Source organism: Mizuhopecten yessoensis, unplaced genomic scaffold, assembly GCF_002113885.1.
Source record: "Mizuhopecten yessoensis strain PY_sf001 unplaced genomic scaffold, ASM211388v2 scaffold1471, whole genome shotgun sequence".
Classification (NCBI taxonomy): domain Eukaryota; kingdom Metazoa; phylum Mollusca; class Bivalvia; order Pectinida; family Pectinidae; genus Mizuhopecten; species Mizuhopecten yessoensis.
Window position 1 is genome coordinate 505,381 of NW_018404063.1, and position 1,632 is coordinate 507,012.

A 1,632-nucleotide genomic window follows, 5' to 3' on the forward strand; every position below is an offset into this window, starting at 1 on the left:
TTACATTGTATAAGAGAAACAAGTTGATACGACTTGCTGACAAGTCGCCCGCCGGCTGGCAAACTGTGAAGGAATACGTGTCCGACGATCTCGCTTCTGACAGTGAGGACGAGAAACGTATTAGACAGGCGGAACAGAGGGCATTGAGGAGTATAAAACTTAAACATGGTTCTAGTAAACGTAGTTCTTCGGCTGTTTTTAACAACAGTGGTAATACAGCTACACGTTACGCCTCTCCCCCCGCAGCCGCGGGGTCTGCGCCTTTTCGTGGAGGACCCTATAACTACGGAGTCACTGCCCCGCGCAGCACCGCCCCTTCGGACCAGTGTTTCTCATGTGGGGGATTCGGTCATTGGAGGAGGGACTGTGGGAAATTCAGACAGGGAGGATCTCGACAGCCACAGCAGCAGACAAACGGACCGAAGTGACGAGATTCATGATAAGTATACATATACTTCTCCCTCGTTGTTTGATTTAGACGAACTGAGCTCTCATAAACAGTTTTTTGAATATCAGGACAATCGTCCGGTTACGTCTGTTAAGGGTAGATTAAAAAGTCACGTTCAGTTTTGGAGAGATATAGGTGCTTCAGAATTTATAGTAGAAATGCTTAAGTACGGTTATGTAATACCTTTCATTTCGACCCCTCCAAAAACCTTTTCTAAAAATAACATGTCTCGGGAAGAGAGGCTGAGTTTGTCACGCAAGCTATTGCAGATCTGGTTAATAATAAGTGTGTTGTACAAGTCCCATTTCTTCCTCACGTAGTCAATCCTTTAAGCGTTGCTTACAGCAGTTCTGGCAAGAAAAGGTTGATTTTGGATCTCAGAAGGGTCAATCTTTTTGTTTGGAAAGAGAAGATAAAATTGGAGGATTGGAACGTTGCATTAGAATTTTTTGATCGTGATTCCTATATGTTTAAATTTGACCTTAAATCCGGGTATCACCATATAGATATTTCTTGTGGTCAACAATCCTTTCTCGGGTTTTCCTGGGATGGTAAGTTTTATTGTTTTAGTGTATTGCCTTTCGGATTATCGTCAGCTCCGTACATTTTCACGAAGCTCCTTAGGGCCCTTGTTAAACACTGGAGGTTGAATGGTATTAACATAGTTCTATACATAGATGACGGTCTAGGTTGTAGTTCTTAGGAAGTAACATGTCAGAAGAACAGTGATTTTGTTAGGGACACACTCTATCGCGCGGGTTTTCTTGTCAATACAGAAAAATCTGTGTGGTCCCATGTCAAAATATTTTGTGGTTGGGTCTTATTTGGAATTCGTCGAGTTTTAGTATCTCGGTCCCCGACACTAGAGTAAGTAAACTTGTTACTAGTATCGATGCTCTTTTAGACACCTTACCAATTATTTCATCTAGACAGTCAGCAAAGGTTACAGGGTTAGTAATGTCATTTAAGCCCGTGATAGGTAATCTCTGTTGTCTGATGACAAGACAATCAATGGTGTTCATAGCGAGGTCATCATCCTGGGACGGTAAGGTCAAGGTCAACAGTGCTCCATTCATTAACGAGTTGGTGTATTGGCGTGATCACGTGTGTACTTTGAATGTTAGGTATTTGGCTACATACGATGTCCCTAAAATTATCATGTTTTCTGATGCTAGTGCTTATGC

The 1,632-nt window shown here is 42.3% G+C and overlaps 1 protein-coding gene across 1 annotated transcript in view; it reads left to right on the forward strand.

The window, feature by feature from the left end:
* LOC110462757 overlaps window positions 1–527 on the forward strand; it is a 1,673-nt gene extending 1,146 nt beyond the window's left edge. The window contains exon 3 of the mRNA XM_021516908.1: window positions 15–527. Within this exon, the coding sequence (XP_021372583.1) occupies window positions 15–428 (414 nt within the window). The 3' untranslated portion in view covers window positions 429–527. The remainder of the gene's footprint in view (window positions 1–14) is intronic.
* The last annotated feature ends 1,105 nt before the right edge of the window (window positions 528–1,632 follow it).